Source organism: Phaethon lepturus, unplaced genomic scaffold (genome assembly GCF_000687285.1).
Source record: "Phaethon lepturus isolate BGI_N335 unplaced genomic scaffold, ASM68728v1 scaffold47617, whole genome shotgun sequence".
In the NCBI taxonomy this organism is placed as follows: Eukaryota; Metazoa; Chordata; class Aves; order Phaethontiformes; family Phaethontidae; genus Phaethon; species Phaethon lepturus.
In genome coordinates this window covers 4,771-5,406 of record NW_010554948.1, presented here as the reverse complement: position 1 = coordinate 5,406, position 636 = coordinate 4,771, and the positions used below count along the sequence as shown (strand labels likewise).

At 55.0% G+C, this 636-nt stretch overlaps 1 protein-coding gene across 1 annotated transcript; it reads left to right on the top strand.

The window, feature by feature from the left end:
• Nucleotides 1–66: 66 nt before the first annotated feature.
• Nucleotides 67–395, top strand: LOC104624598 (adenosine receptor A2b-like; the record flags this gene model as incomplete). The annotated part of the gene is made up of 1 exon (XM_010292002.1): nucleotides 67–395. A coding segment is annotated over exon 1 (329 nt), but the record flags the coding sequence as incomplete, so codon positions are not given.
• Between the last annotated feature and the right edge of the window lie 241 nt (nucleotides 396–636).

The following is a 636-nucleotide window of genomic DNA, read 5'->3' as shown; positions in this document are numbered from 1 at the left end:
CGGGCGCCCGCTGGAAAGTACCTTTTTCTCATGAACGGTTCGAGCTCCTCGCCCTGGGCTCCCGCCATGGACACTATGAAAACCACCTATATCGTGCTGGAACTGATCATCGCTGTGCTCTCCATCGCTGGCAACGTCCTGGTCTGCTGGGCCGTGGCCATCAACAGTACCTTGAAGAACGCAACCAACTATTTCCTGGTGTCCCTGGCAGTGGCCGATATTGCCGTGGGTTTGTTAGCCATCCCTTTCGCCATCACCATCAGCATCGGGTTCCAGGTGGATTTTCACAGCTGCCTCTTCTTCGCCTGCTTCGTGCTGGTGCTGACCCAAAGCTCCATTTTCAGCTTGCTGGCCGTGGCCATCGACAGGTACCTGGCTATTAAGATCCCACTGAGGTAAGAGACTGGAGCGGACGCACATAGCCATGTTCCCTGGCAGCCCAGGCTGCGACCTTCCTTGCCTTAGCCTGCAGCAACTGCTGGTCTCTGGTGTTGCTGTAAGAGGTTTGCTGCTCGCACGTGGCGATGAAAACACCAGAGATTTTGCACTCACTCGCCACAGGACTGGGATCAGGTTTTCTGTGTCCTGCCTCTTACTTCAAAATATACCTGGGAGCTCCGTTGCTTGAGGATGTTT